Raw genomic sequence first — 13397 nt, forward strand, 5'->3', positions numbered from 1 at the left:
CATTGTCATTGTCATTGTCATTGTCTCTCTCTCTCTCTCTCTCTCTCTCTCTCTCTCTCTCTTTTAACCTGAATTGTCGTTTTCTTTACATGAAGCAACTACAAAAACAAAGCTACAGAGCTTCTATCGGGAGGTGGTCGAGAAGTCGGTCTTCTGAGTGGATGGCGGGGTAACAACGGTCTTACACGTAAAAAAAAAAAACCTCCTGCAAAAAAAATCACGAGTGTACGTGGGAGCTTCAGCCCATGAACGCAGCAGAAGAAGACGAAGAAGACAAGCAGATATTCAACTTTTTGGATGGACTGTACATAACTAACATCAGTTCCATGATATGACTTTCCCTGTTATTCTATATATATATATATATATATATATATATATATATATATATATATATATATATATACAACACAGGACAAAAGGGCAATTGTGACCCTCCACCACGAAACGAGTCGCATGTCACCACGCGCGGTTCTGCGCTAGGCTTAATATAGGTCCGGGGGGACTGTTGTAAAAGTGTGAGGGTCACCTTAGTCACAGGCTTATAACTCGAAAAGTTTTCGCTCTTTTCTGAAAGCTTTTCGATCGTTTAATGCTTCGACTGGCTAGAGCATAAAACACTCTTTAGGAAAATGTAAAAATATGAAAATCATGCAAAGATGACATGCAACTCATTCCGTGGTGGAGGGTCACAATTGTAACTCGGGAAAGTGTACAATATTATGTTGAAATACTCCGACGCCATTAGTTGCAGTGCTTGAACCATAGCACTGTCTCGAAACTAACGCGATAGTCGGACAGAGTTGCGCCCCTGGAACGGCAGGTAGTTCCGGTTTGTGTTTGCAAAATGGAACCGCATGACAATCCGCCCTTCAACTTCTTTACCCGCGTAGTTTGAACAGCAGGCACAGTAACGTTTCCCTCCACCACTAATCTTCTTCTCTCGTTCAGCCATTTTGGACGTGAACAATTAAAACAACCGGAACTACCCGCCGACAGCTCCGCGGACTAGGTCAGGGACGGACAACTCTTATCACTTTCGTTTTGAGACAATGCTATAGCTAGGGCTATAAAGAAATTCATGCTGCACATTTGAGTGAAAGAAAGCCGTTTGATGCTCAAGTGCTGACCAATATCAGCGTCAGAAACACATCGAGGGAGTCCTGTAATAGCTGTGGTGACCCTCCAAAGTTAATGGTGCCACAATTGTGCCCTTCATAGCTTACCATAGTTGAGAATTTTGCAAGTGTCGGTGTCAAACTTTTTTTGATGCCCCTTAAAAATTGATATTTTGCCTTTACAACATGAGACGCTATCACAGGCAGAAACAGTCGGTATACAGCTTTGACCCACCAAGGCACGATGACCACACTTATACAACTGGTGCATATTTCGTAAAGTGCAGATTTTTGAAAGAAAATAGCATCATATTGAGCGGACACTGCATAACATGCACATCGGAGTCAGTTATTCGCTGCGATTGTTGGATTTAACTGGTCTGCCACCAGTTATTGTTTGACTGACTCACTAAAAATGGGGCACAACTCTTCCACAACGCTTGGACATCTTGACAGAGTTATTTCCGAACATCGTCTTACGGTCTAATACCAGTCAACAAGAAGAGACAGTAACGTGAGACTCCAACTTGTCTGAAACAGAAGTCCCAGGGCAAGGCTCATCCTGGCACTGCACGGGAGAAGAACAAGACGCAGAGGACTGGAACCCATTCAAACTGCTCCTTGCAGATTCTGCTGGAAGCTTGACGCTAGTAGCCTCGGGATCTGGGTCAGTTTTGCGTTGAAATTCTCCCTCCAGCGGAGACATCAGGTTGAGCACAACGTTGTCCATACGGTGACACACTATCTGCATCACTGGTGGCGGGATTCCATCGGGAGGTGGTCGAAGATGTTGGTCTTCTGTTGCACGCCCTGCGATTTGGTACCTGCATGTTGGGGAGATTCTCTCTGGAACATGATTCTCTTTTAGGGGATGCTGTTCTGTGTTTGCGCACCTGCTTGTTTGTAAGATTTTCTCTGGAGCTTGTTCCATCGACTGATTCTCTTTCAGGGGATGCTGATCTGTGTGTGAACCTCCATTGACGGCAGAGATATGGGGCTGAAGAGTCCCGTGGGTGTTGTGTATCCCACAGCAATGGGCGAGCATGCATTTTGCTGCCGGTTGTTCACTTCTGTTGAAATGTCCTGCGTTTTGCGGAGAATCACCTCCCTTGGGGCAACTCTCTTGTATGGGTGACACGTACTTTGCTGCGGTTTCTTCTGAGAAAGATCCATCAATCTTTCCTAACTTCTTCAGCTCTGTCGTTTCCCCTGTGAATTGACCCGAGACCCCAGTCTGTTGGTTGCTCGTGTGCAAGTGTTCAAGACCCGTGCAAGCTTTTGACTGAAGCTCCCCGAAAGCTTCTCTCTGCATCTGTGGGCAGGTTCTGAAAGTGTGACGTTTGCCGAGAGGTGGCTTCGGTGCTGTTGGTGGTTTGTTGTGGTTGTTGTTTACCTTAGACAGGTCGTTCTTTATCGTTCTTGAGTACGTTTCGGGAAACCTGGGGTAACAGAGAAATAGCCTGTTAAAAAATCAAGATGTGGTCGTTATGGTTGTGAGGCATTAAGTGTAAGCGTGTGTGTGATGTGAACAGTGTGCGTATGTGTTTGCCTGTTTGTGCGTGTGTGTGTGTGTGTGTGTGTGTGTGTGTGTGTGTGTGTGTGTGTGTGTGTGTGTGTGGGTGTGTGGGTGTGTCTCTGTGTGTGTTTCTCTGTGTGTGTGTTTGGGTGTGTGGGTGTGTGGATGTGTCTCTGTGTGTGTTTTTCTGTATGTGTCTGTGTGTGTGTTTGTGTGTGGGTGGGTGTGTGGGTATGTCTGTGTGTGTGTGTGTGTGCGTGTGTGTGTTCGTGTGTGTGTGTGTGTGTGTGTGTGTGTGTGTGTGTGTGTGTGTGTGTGTGTGTGTGTGTGTATGTGTGTGGAGCAGGAAGAGGCGGATGAAAGCGCCTACGTTTGACTGTTCCTACATGTACGGATGTAATAGATGGTTGGGTTCAGGCTACTTACGCTAGCTGACCAAAACGATCCATGTCGCTGGCGTCGTTTGTGGTCAAATGTGTATTCTGCAATGGGAAAATCAAGCTGTTTAGATCTCTACTTAGTCTTGAAAACAATAAAATCAAGCTGTTTAGATCTCTACTTAGTCTTGAAAACAATAAAATCAAGCTGTTTAGATCTCTACTTAGTCTTGAAAACAATAAAATCAAGCTGTTTAGATCTCTACTTAGTCTTGAAAACAATAAAATCAAGCTGTTTAGATCTCTACTTAGTCTTGAAAACAATAAAATCAAGCTGTTTAGATCTCTACTTAGTCTTGAAAACAATAAAATCAAGCTGTTTAGATCTCTACTTAGTCTTGAAAACAATAAAATCAAGCTGTTTAGATCTCTACTTAGTCTTGAAAACAATAAAATCAAGCTGTTTAGATCTCTACTCTGCAATTGAGCATGCAAGTATGAATTTTGTATTCATGTATTGTTGTCACGCGCTTTGAACTTCTGATAAGGCGCTTTATAAATGCCCGTTATTTTTTAAGTTATTGAGACATCCCAGTGCACTAAGGGATTTATAGAGCAAATCGAGAAAATTCATTATTGAACGAAGCGCATAGCGCTAGCAAATCGAGAAAATTCATTATTGAACAAAGCGCATAGCGCTGAGTTCAATAATGATTTTCGAGATTTGCTCTATAAATCCCTTAGTGCACTGGGATTGTTTCAATAACGATATTGTCAGTACAGCCAGAGAAAAAAGAAGATTCAAAACGCACATGTTGCTACGCGCATTTGGATAGGCGTAACTGTGTGGTCAGGTTTGTGTCAGATCTACTTTTGTGTGGGCTGTCTCAAGTGTGTCGTGCTTTCGTCACACGCAAACTCTTGTTTTAATTTCTGTTGGTAAATTCCAGAGTAGCGTTAAGCTAAAAAGTGATGATCTTTCACACAGACCTCATTTAAACTCGGAGAAAGGACTGTGCTCTTAGTTATTTGCGATTCGAAACCTTCATCGAGCTTCGACAGATTGACCGTGCAGAGTGTTGCCCCTTGAATTGACTCCAAGGCCACGGTTAGCACATTTTCAAAGTAAATGTGGTATGTTTCTCGTGTTGTATCTTCACTCATCGGGGAGTCTGGTACTATATATGAACGGTAAGAATGCTCTGAACTCTACACGTATTATAACCCCATCGTTTGTTTGTTCACATTTGCCCAACATGTTAATTTGCTGCGGGGTTTATGTCGTCTGCTAGGCGGGGAGGGCAATCGAACCACTGAACTGTTCCAGGTTTAGCGACTTTCCCCTATATAAGTATTAGCCCAGTAAACATGCACGCACTCACACACACACACACACACGCACGCACTCACACACACACACACACACACACACATACACACACGTATACACACATATTCACACACACACAAACACACACGTACACACACTACGCACGCACGCACAGCAGCAGCAGCAGCAGCAAGAGTAGCAGTTGCATGTTACTGTTGTTCTGTGTTGTATAACTCACCATAGTCTTAGACACACTGACGTGTATGGTGATCTTCCTGGGATCAAGCAGAAATTTCATCTGATCCTCGGCCTTTCTGTCGGCGGAAGTGACGTAACCCACGTCCACCAGACACTCGAAAACGTCACTGATTATTGCGCATGCGTCGCTTCGATTGATATTGGTCAATAGCCAGTCGACGACTTCCGGTATGTGGCTTTGGCAAGGGCATGGTACAAAGCGCTTCAGTTCCATCGTCTGAATGTGGATACATTGTTAGAAGATATGATCAATGTTGAAAATATGAGATAAACAAAGAAAAATATTTTACACAAGAATTTCTTATTTCAGCACGAGGATGCTTTATTTTGATACATTGTTTTTGTTTGTCACTATACCCACTCTTTGTTAAAGGCACAGTAAGCCTCCCGTAAACCATCACAGATACTGTCAGGCTTTTACACACAGTACAAACACCCTTCCATTTGAACGCTCACCAAACGGGAACATCCAAGGTGCCCTACGTAAAGAGCGAGCAATTTTCAAAGAATTAATTTTGCGGATTGTCTCCTCACACTATCGGACCGTGGTGCGTTTTGGCGCTAGACCTAACTTTTAAAATCTAAATAATAAATTGACAGCTAATCGTTACACAAACATTCTTAAATCATAAAAGAATTCTTTTTTCATCAAGACAATTCGAAGTTTTGAAAGTTTGAAAAAAGAAAAGCCCGGAAGCAGGGTCACGCAAGATCGTGGTTCTCGTAGCAGACGACGGTTTATACCTATCGCCAGTTCCTCTGAACAGTCAAATGCCATCGCTAGAGTTCTTGTGAACCACAGCCGTTTGTTTCGTGCATAGTCAGAGGTACTTAATAACGTGCTATTGCAGATAAGCTCACAGCGAGTCGCATTCAAATTACTAACTGACGACTACATTGTGAAAAGGGGAAACTTGATCACACGGGTTCACGATGGCTCAGGGGTAAGATAAACCACGCAAAAATAAATTCTTTGAAAATTGCTCGCTCTTTACGGACGGCACCTCGGATGTTCTCAATCGGTGAGTGTTTAAATGAAAGGGTGTTTGTACAGTGTGTAAAAGCATGACAGTATCTGTGATGGTTTACGGGAGGCTTACTGTGCCTTTAATGAACTCAAGCGATGAATATGCGTCATGAAATGTTGTTGAATTTTGTTTCAAGTGAGTTTCATCATGTTAGTATGGCATCTTAATTGAGCCCAAATTTGATTTCGCGAGGTCTTCCCGACTATTTTTTGCCAAAGCTTTGTGCAGCGATCTTTGTGCAGCGATCTTTAGGAAGCAGGCTTCGCGAAGTCGACTCCGCCCAATTAATATCAAACTTAACGTCTACAACAAAAATCCACAAATCAAATAGACTGCTTACGTTCAAAAATTCAAAATTAAAAAAAACAGAATTGTAGGTTATTATTGGAACGTTTAATTATTGACAAAACAAAACATTACATTTTCATTTTACATTCACGCTGCAAGAAGCTTTGGCACTGACTTTTCCGAAAATCAAAAATGGACTGAAAAAGTTACATTTACGTCTACAACCACACGTTGAAACATACCGACTGCACAGGGAAACAGAGGTCGCCGCCCAAAGGTCTGAGTTTGTGTTCCCACTGACAGGTCTCCCCCTCACTGAAGACGTCCAGGCGGGTTCCGACGTACATGTCCTTCACGTCAGTGGATGGAGCCAGGGCAGCCAGGGTCTTGCGATCCATGAGCACCATGTTGTGGTTCAAACCTGGCTCTCTCTGGTTTCTGATGGCGTTTTGGGACTGTCAGCAAAAGAGACAAACAAACCTATAACAACCTAGTCATTTTGTTTTTTGTTTTTGTTCTTTTGTGTGTGTGAGAGATCAAAGAAAGTGATGTGTGTATTTTCTAAGACTGCCAAGGTTAAAATTACTGTCTAAATATTTGTCTGGATATTTGAAACTTGAAATGTACTCCATATCAGGTACACATGTTTCGGGTTTGCTTTAACACACTGCATAGTTTCGCTATAAGCCGCTTGAGTATTATTGTAGTTTTTACACGAGAATTTATAGAAAAGCATCGTGGGACGTTATGCAAGAGTCGAGGTTATATAGAGACTTTAGTCCGGGATAAACTATACCCTCAATGCAGCTTGCCCCGGACTATAAAGTCTCAAAACTCAACTTCCTCATTCTGGCCTTGGTCATTGATGCGTAATCTTTTAAAGTTTTATAGTCTCAAATTTGAAATAGGTGTAAATAAAAATGTTTAAGAAAACAACTTGAGCCAAGACTGAACACGCAAATTAATATATGCAAAACAGCACGTGCACAAACTGACCTCTCTGAAATCTTTGATGAAGAGACGGCTGTCCCAGATTTCTAATCGCACCTTGGCTTGTCTCCCACCCCTGTCTTTCTCCTCGTGTTTGGCGTACACTTCCACGTGAAGATCACACGCTGGAAACTCTCCCCGGCAGTACGTGCACACATACCCGCTGAAGTGAGACGTCAGGATGCAGATTTGCCCATCGTTTCCAAAGTAGAAACAGTTGGACGGAGGCATGTTTTGGTAGTCATGACTTTCATCAAGGTTGTCCTTGCCTCTGAGGGGCAGCTTTTCGTAGCTAAAGTTCCCAAAATGATCGCAGTTGAACCTGTACAAGTTGACGCTTTCTGGTCGAAAACCTTGTGGCAGAAAATTTGGAAGAAAAATCTGGACTTGACACTGGAAGACGAAACCTCTGCTGACGTTATACTCAGCGATAGGACTGACGACATACTCCCTTTCACATAGCTCTAACTTTCTGTACACCTGAGCTATGTCCACAGAAATTGCCCCCTTGATGGTGACAAAAGTTGAGACAGGGACAGCCTCTGCCGGGATTTCAAGACGTACGTCCGAAGCTTCCTTCTGAAGGGAGCCACCCATCGAAGAAAATTCTTTCGAGATCTGCCAGTCAGCGCTGAAGCAGGGACGTGGCGGCTTTTCGTCTTCTTTGGGCGATGTTTGAGTCCACGATGACGTGATGTAGGTATCCATGAGGTTAACGTAGAGGTCCTTCATTTCTTCTTTGTAAAGATTCTCTGTAAAGATTGATTGAGTAATCGCTCTTTTTTCATCATCTTCAGCTTCCCCGTCTTCGCGTTGCTGCTGCTGGCCCCCCTCCTCCTCCTCCTCCTCGTCCTCTTCCTCCTCCTCCTCTTCTTCCTCATTATCCTCATCATGGAAATGACGTGCTCTTTCACACAGCAGACCCGATTGACTAGCAGGCTTTTTGCGGCGAAGGGTTGAAGATCGTTGCGGAAACCATTCTTCAACGTCGTCAAGTAGAAGATAAAGAGGATTTCCCACCACCAGTTGTCCGTCGTATTCGCTGCTTCCCTCGACCTGACCATCCGCAAAACGCACCTCATCATCAGAGTCAGAGCTACCGTCACTGACAGTTAAAGGTGATATGTTCGCGACCGACACAGAAGCGCATTCGGTGTAAATTTCCTCATCGAAATTGACGGAAGAGGCAGAGGAGCCACTGTTATTTGCCATCTCATCGGGGACAGATTCTGCACGAAGACCTTCCGCATCATGGGCCGTAGATACAGAATAAGAAATGTTTAGTGTCTTCAAAGTTGAAAGTTTGGGTCCCAAACTCGGTTGTTTGAACGGAGAAGGATTCGCAGGACTGGTAGAAGTCTCAAAGAAGGCACACTTATCTTTGAAGCTTCTTGATTCCGTTTCATTCCTCCTGAGTAAATTCGATTGCGAAACATTCTCACTACCTGCTGATACAGATTCGGCGTCGTCTTTCTTCCATGTACCGGTTGGTGTGAAACCTGACGTCATTCCCCGTGGTTCTAGCTCGTCGACACCTTCCTTCCCTGTACCGATTGATGATAGATCTGACGTCATACCCCGTGGATCACATTCGGCATCGTTTTCCTTCCCTGTACCGGTAGGTGTGAGATCTGACGTCATACCCCGTGAATCACATTCGGCATCGTTTTCCTTCCGTGTACCGGTAGGTGTGAGATCTGACGTCATACCCTGCGAATCACACTTGGCAACGTTTTTCTTCCGTGTACGGGTGGATGCGATATCTGATGTGATGTCGCGTGGGTCCATAATGTCGACTACCGTGTAGGGTCCGACTTGTCGTCTGCGTGCTGCAGGTGCCATCAGAGTTATGGGAGACTGGGGGGAGTGTTGGGCCAAGCTGCTCTCTTCGCCAGGTATGACGTCACCACTTGCTTGTGCTGGGCAAGACACAGATAGTTAGCATAATAATAAATTGTAATAGTATAATAAGGCCCCCCAAAAAAATAGGTGTGGTTATGGTAACATAGCCAAAAAAAATAGGGTAGGAAGGTAGGCAATAACTTTTTTTTTTTTTACTTTTTTTTCTAATGTGTACAAATTAAACCTACTTGACAGGGAAATAAGTGTGCGACTCGAGCGCTTTCGCTTTCATTGCGTTTTCTGCACTCGTTTTCTTGTTTTTTGTGTGTGTTTTTTTGACAAATGTAATACAACGTTATAGGGTCGGCCCCTAAAAATAGGGTAGGTCGGGTTACCGTAACCACACCTATTTTTTTTTTTTTAGGCCTAATAAAACATGATTTTTGTGATGAAGGAGACCTAGGAGACACAGAGCGAGAGAGAGAGAGAGAGAGAGAGAGAGAGAGAGAGAGAGAGAGAGAGAGAGAGAGAGAGAGAGAGAGAGAGCGCGAGAGAGAGAGAGAGAGAGAGAGAGGGGGGAGAGAGACAGACAGACCGAAAGAGACAGAGACTGAGAGAGGGGTAGGCAGAGCGAGAGAGAGAGAGTGAGGGAGAGAGAAAGAGAGAGTGAGGGAGAGAGAAAGAGAGAGAGAGAGTTAGACAGAGAGAGTAATAGAGGCAGAGATAGAGCGAGAGAGACAAGAAGAGAGATACAGATACAGAGAGAGACAGATAGATCACAGGAGTGCATTACCGTCTTCTTCGGATTCAGTCAGAGACTGTTCAGATGAGTCAGAAGATGAACTGCGTGCACCGAACGATTGGTTGAATACATTTAGAGGCTGAGATAATACATCGGATGCCCGACCAGTGTTGAGCAAGGATGATTGCAGATGGTCTGAAGACTGGTCCTGCTCGATGATTTCACAATATATCTCATCCAAGTCCTCGTCTATGCAAATATTTGCATACAATGATTCATCTTCAATGGTCGTCGATGTGAATTTATCCTGCTGTTCGGAACTAGGCGGCGCTTCCACGTTGTCAGACATCTCTTCATAGTCATGTTTTCTGGTCACAGAGTAGATGATCTCCTCGTAAATGTTTTCCATCGTTTCGTCAGAGTCGTGAAATAGGTTTTCTTGTACGAGTTTGCCGAGATCCTGAGCCTCTGGTATCGCAGACTCTGATTTCTGGACCATCGGAATGGGAACCTCCGGATCTGAAGACACAGATGTGCTTCGATTCTTCTTATTTTTATTTTTCCTCTGCGTTCCTGGCCATGTTAAAACGTCAATGGGCTCTTTAGGGCGAAGTCCGCGGTTCGTCGCAGTGTCTCTGCCGCTCCCCACAGCTTCTCGTGGACCTCCATTGCTACGATTTGATGCCCGCGCTTGAATGTCACGGTCAGTGGTGCCTCCGCAGCCTCGGTGCATGGTTTGAGTCATGTCGGCGTTCGACTTGCCCGCTTCGTCGTATCCATCTTGCTCACCCACAGTAAAGCCATATTTATCCTCCATGCTAACACCTGCTTCTGCCAGTGAGTGAGTAACCATGGCGCCATCATCTTTCTCGTTGTGGTCGCCTTTCTCCGTGTATTTGCCTTCCCTCATGTTTCCCACATCCGACACAGAAGCTGACCTCTGCAAAGCGACAGTTTCACGCGGTCGTTGTTCTACGACTGCATGGCAGATGGTGTAAATAGCTGCTGGATGTTCATTTGAAGCTGTAACTTCGGTATCGTTTCTTGCTGGATGTTCATTTGAAGCTGTAACTTCGGTATCGTTTCTTAAACTTGCTGGATGTTCTTTTGAAGTGGTATCGTCTGTGTCTGTTCTCGAGGCCGGGGTTTGGAAACATTGGGGACTGACGGAGGGACGGTTGGAGGGTCTCGAGAACGAGCAGGGAGGCCAAGATACGTATCGGTCATCTGGTGGTCTTGCGGCAGCCTTCCAAAACACCTGAAAAATAAACGTGTGTTTCGATGCAGCTCATCACTTTCGCATAAATGTATGATTGTCCACACACTTCAAATCTCCAGCAACGCATGATTCTTAATAAGAATACTTACCAAAACAAAATTACAAAATAGTGGTTTACGATTTACGAATCCTTTGCAAATGTTTAATAAGATACTGATGCTAAATAGAAATGGAGGTAAAAATAAAGAGAAAGTAGAGAGAGAGAGAGAGAGAGAGAGAGAGAGAGAGAGAGAGAGAGAGAGAGAGAGAGAGAGATGGAGAGAGAGAGAGAGAGAGAGAGAGAGAGAGAGAGAGAGAGAGAGAGAGAGAGAGATGGAGAGAGAGAGAGAGGGAGAGAGGGGAGAGAGTGGGAGTGAGAGAGAGAGGAAGGGAGGGACTCGGGGAGGGAGGGAAGAGAGGAATGGAGGAGAACAACAGAGGTAAATATAAACAGAAAGGAGAGAGAGAGAGAGGGGGGGGGGTGAAGGGAATGATTCAGGGAGGGAGAGATGAGAGACACACAGACAGTCAGGCAGACAGACAGAGACAGATGGACAGACAGACGGACAGAAAAGTTGCATTTTGGGAGTCTCTCACCTCTGCCATTTCAAACTCATTCTCCGAGAAAAATGTAGACGAAACGTTGTCCCGACCATTATCTTCATTCTCACTGTGACGTGCGCTGGGTTCCTTGGCCTCAATGTTCATGTCGCGCTGCAAGGGGACCAACATTTGAGTTAGCGCATCATTTACTTCACTTTTATTTACGCGTTTAAATCGGTGTAGGATTTGAAAGCTTTTCTTCTTCTTCTTCTTGCTCTTCTTGTCGTTGTCGTCGTTGTCGTTGTCGTTGTCGTTGTTGTTGTCGTTGTCGTTGTCGTTGTTGTTGTTTGTTATTTGATTTGTTTGTTTATTTCTTGTAAGGAGCTCGTTGACCTTATTTATCAGCTTTTATTGCCCAGAAGGGGGAACCCACCAATCCTAGGTCCATCTTAGACTCGTTTGAATGTCGACCCTTGTTTTGCGTGCGTTTCTCCTGAAATCATCATCCCTTTTGTTAAAGTCTTGCGCTGAATTTTGTAACTGACGTCTTCGTATTTGTTTTAATTAATTCATAAAAGAATGTTGACTCTGGACAAGAAGCAGCCAGACAGTTGAGTCTTGGTATATGTCCAAGTCGAGGGGTGTTCTTATCTAATGTAATAGGCTGGACAGATCTGAACCGAACTGTGCTTGGTTGTTGTTACACCCCCGGTATAGGGGTGTGTATAGGTTTCACTCGATGTGTTTGTTTGTGTGTTTGTTTGTGTTCGCATATAGATCTCAAGAATGAACGGACCGATCGTCACCAAACTTGGTGAACAGGTTCTATACATTCCTGAGACGGTCCTTACAAAAATTGGGACCAGTCAAACACACGGTTAGGGAGTTATTGGTGGATTAAGATTAAGACTGACATATTATTTGGGTGTGTGTTGGTGTTCGCATATAGATCTCAAGAATGAACGGACCGATCGTCACCAAACTTGGTGAACAGGTTCTATACATTCCTGAGACGGTCCTTACAAAAATTGGGACCAGTCAAACACACGGTTAGGGAGTTATGGGTGGATTAAAATTATACAAGGACTTATAGAGGGACACCCCCGTTGGTCAAAGGGAAATAACCATTCTCACTGCCACCAACTGAGAAAATTATTTCCCTTTATAGGGGGTGTTTTTCCTATCGGAGGAATTTCTTGTTTTTCTCGGGAAGGACTGTCCCTTTATGTCCAACGTTTTCCTTTGAAGATGTTTGCCCGAATTAAACATATTCTGAATAGAATCAAAGCAATGTTTGTTTATTTATTTGTCAGACATTGCAGGTAAAAAGGATGTTGCTTTAAGTGGACAGAAAACCAACGAAGGCAGGAACAAAATTCAGTTTTGATTGAAAAGGTTAACCCTGTATTAATATGATCACGTCATCTCAGTTTCATTCAGTCAAAACTAACAAAGAGAATTCATGTCGAACGCAATAATGACGATATCTTATTCCCCCCTCTGCTTCTTTACCTCTGTAAACTTGTAGAGCTAGTTATTTTTCGATAATGACCCAGCAACCAAACAAATAACGAGCCAGCAACAGCCTGAATCCTCGATAGTGCAATGGGTTGAGAAGCTGTTCTGTTTCGGTACTACTTTTGCGACTGAAAAGTTCCGAACGCTCTATACGTACGAAGTATACATCTCTGGAGCAAACAATACAAACATACCGCATTTGAATTAACAACCACAGGCCTGAACACATGAATCGCCATATAAAATCCATGAGTTCGGTTATTTTCTGAATCTAGATCTGCTGTGCACAAACCGTTCATCACAAGTAAATTCCCAAGGCAAGTAACTCATACTCTGGCGACAAGAGTAGTTCCCCTTCTTTTAACGCAGTTTCTTCGACAACACTGACTGCAATCCGACGGTCAGTTTTCAACAATATTTCATTTTATAAACAGATCACACGCAACCAAATGCACACATCTCATCAATTTAAACAACATAAAGCGGTTTCATACACTATTTTCCCCAGAAAACTGAACTTCATACAGTAATTAACGTTGGAACACGGGTGCAAAAGTTCGTCTGCTAGTCCCATTTGACGAAAAAACAT

General features: G+C 43.9%; 1 protein-coding gene across 2 annotated transcripts in view; it reads right to left on the reverse strand.

Moving 5' to 3' along the window:
• Nucleotides 1-412: 412 nt before the first annotated feature.
• Nucleotides 413-13397, reverse strand: part of LOC138963900 (uncharacterized) — a 22070-nt gene continuing 9085 nt past the window's right edge. For both annotated transcript variants that reach the window (XM_070335750.1, XM_070335749.1), the window contains exons 3-9: nucleotides 11345-11461; nucleotides 9541-10747; nucleotides 6912-8824; nucleotides 6158-6370; nucleotides 4580-4816; nucleotides 3061-3116; nucleotides 413-2557 (exon numbers count right to left, since the gene is read on the reverse strand). In XM_070335750.1, coding sequence (XP_070191851.1) covers nucleotides 1612-2557; nucleotides 3061-3116; nucleotides 4580-4816; nucleotides 6158-6370; nucleotides 6912-8824; nucleotides 9541-10747; nucleotides 11345-11461 — 4689 coding nt within the window. In that variant the 3' untranslated portion in view covers nucleotides 413-1611. The remainder of the gene's footprint in view (nucleotides 2558-3060; nucleotides 3117-4579; nucleotides 4817-6157; nucleotides 6371-6911; nucleotides 8825-9540; nucleotides 10748-11344; nucleotides 11462-13397) is intronic.

The sequence above is a fragment of the Littorina saxatilis genome, linkage group LG4 (genome assembly GCF_037325665.1).
Source record: "Littorina saxatilis isolate snail1 linkage group LG4, US_GU_Lsax_2.0, whole genome shotgun sequence".
NCBI lineage: Eukaryota > Metazoa > Mollusca > Gastropoda > Littorinimorpha > Littorinidae > Littorina > Littorina saxatilis.